The 1,793-nt window shown below is 61.6% G+C and overlaps 1 protein-coding gene across 1 annotated transcript; it reads right to left on the reverse strand.

Annotated features, from left to right (window-relative positions):
- Positions 1-634: 634 nt before the first annotated feature.
- Positions 635-1,456, reverse strand: OLIG3 (oligodendrocyte transcription factor 3; the record flags this gene model as incomplete). The annotated part of the gene is made up of 1 exon (XM_084283790.1): positions 635-1,456. One exon carries the CDS (start codon positions 1,454-1,456, stop codon positions 635-637), a length of 822 nt encoding a protein of 273 aa, XP_084139916.1.
- Positions 1,457-1,793: the final 337 nt, after the last annotated feature.

Below are 1,793 nucleotides of genomic sequence, written 5' to 3' on the forward strand. Positions count from 1 at the left end.
CCCCGGAGGAGGGCTGTGCTGCGTTTTGCACAATTTCCCCCTCTCCTTTTTTTTTTTTTTTTTTTTTCCTTCTCTATTTTTTTTTTTTTCAAGCGGACACAGAGGGGAGAAGAAAAGGACCCGCAAACAAAACCCGCATCGCGCCCAAACCGCGAGGAAACTTTCCCAAATTGTCTCGGCAGCCCGCGCTGCGAGGAGCAGCGCCCGGCCGGCCGCGCAGGGCGCCGGGGGAGGCCGGCCAGAAGCATGCATGCACCCGCTGGGCTACGCGGGCCCTTCGGAGCAGGAGGCTCCCGAGGCGGTGCCTTTCGAAAGAAAAGAAAGGAAAATCCCGCAAACGAAGGAGAAGAAGCCCCAAACCGATCTCATCGTCTCTGCGTGGCTGCGAACGCTACAGTGACAACCATGTCTTTTTTTTTTTTTTTTTCTTCTTTCTTTCTTTCCTTTTTCCCCCATCCGTTTTAAGGAATTATTTACATCGCATCTATTCTTCTTCTTTTCCAGCGGGGCTTGCTCGTTGTCGCTCTCATTTCGTTCCTCGTCCCAGGGCACGCCGCCGCCGGGCAGCGCCCCCGGGGGGGTCCTTGCTGCCCTCGCCCCTCGCCCCAGCCGGCTCCGGGGGGGGCCCGCGGCGTCACTTGAGCAGGTCCTTGGTGTCCCCCGAGATCCTGGCCATGCTGGAGGCGGTGAGGGCCGAGAGGTGGGGCGGGGGGGGCATCTGGCAGATGGTGCAGGGGCACGGCAAGCCCGCCCAGTGCTGGAAGCCGCTGCCGAGCTGCAGGGCGGGGGGCGTGGAGGGGGTCTTGAGCAGGGAGTGGGGGGGCCGGATGGTGCCGATGGCCGGCAGGGAGGCGGGCAGGGACGAGGAGGTGTTGGCCGAGGACAAGGCGGTGCCCAGGATGGGGTGCACCTGGTGCACGGTGCCGGCGGCGTGGGGAGGGTGCCCGGCGGAGTGTCCCACCGTGCCGCAGTGGAAGGCCGAGTGGTGCCCCCCGTAGATCTCCCCCACCAGCCTCTTCATCTCCTCCAGCGAGCTGGTGAGCATCAGGATGTAGTTTCTGGCCAGCAGGAGGGTGGCGATTTTGGAGAGTTTTCTCACGGAAGGCCCGTGGGCGTAGGGCATCACCTCCCGCAGCCCGTCCATGGCGAGGTTGAGGTCGTGCATCCTCTTCCTCTCCCGCCCGTTGATCTTCAGCCGCAGCTGCTGCAGGTCCTGCTCCGAGAGCTGCTTCTTGATTTTGTACTTGCTGCCTTCCCCGCCGGCCTTGGAGCCGGTCCTGGAGAGGCCTTCCCCGGCCATCTTCTGCACCAGGTCGTTCTGGGTGGAGGAGACGGAGTTGAGCCGGCTGTCCTGGTGGTGGTGGTGGTGGTGGTGGTGGTGGTGCTCCCTCAGGTACATCTCATCCATGTCTGGCGAGGAAGCTCTGCTGGAGACAGAGCTGGAGTCAGAATTCATTGTATTCGGGCGTCTGAGCAAGAAACTCTTCCCTGCTCCGGAGGTGGCGGAACGAGGCAAGTCCCCTCCGAAAAGCGACGAAAAGAGGAACGAAAAAGGAACGGGCGGGCGGCGGGCTGGGCGAGCAGTGGGCTCGGAGAGCTGGGGAAGGAGGAAAAAAAAGCCCCCGGCCCCCTCTCGCCAGCCTCCCCCGGCCGCTCAGCCTGTTTACAGGATGGCTAGTTAGTGTGTGCTTGGACTAACCTCAGCCTGAAAAAGAGGGGCTTTTATAGCGCTGCAGCAGAGAGCAGAGACAAAAGGAGCCCTCCTATGTATAATGGTCTAGTTAGGATGACGT

Source organism: Netta rufina (genome assembly GCF_964035555.1).
Source record: "Netta rufina genome assembly, chromosome: 3".
Taxonomy (NCBI): domain Eukaryota; kingdom Metazoa; phylum Chordata; class Aves; order Anseriformes; family Anatidae; genus Netta; species Netta rufina.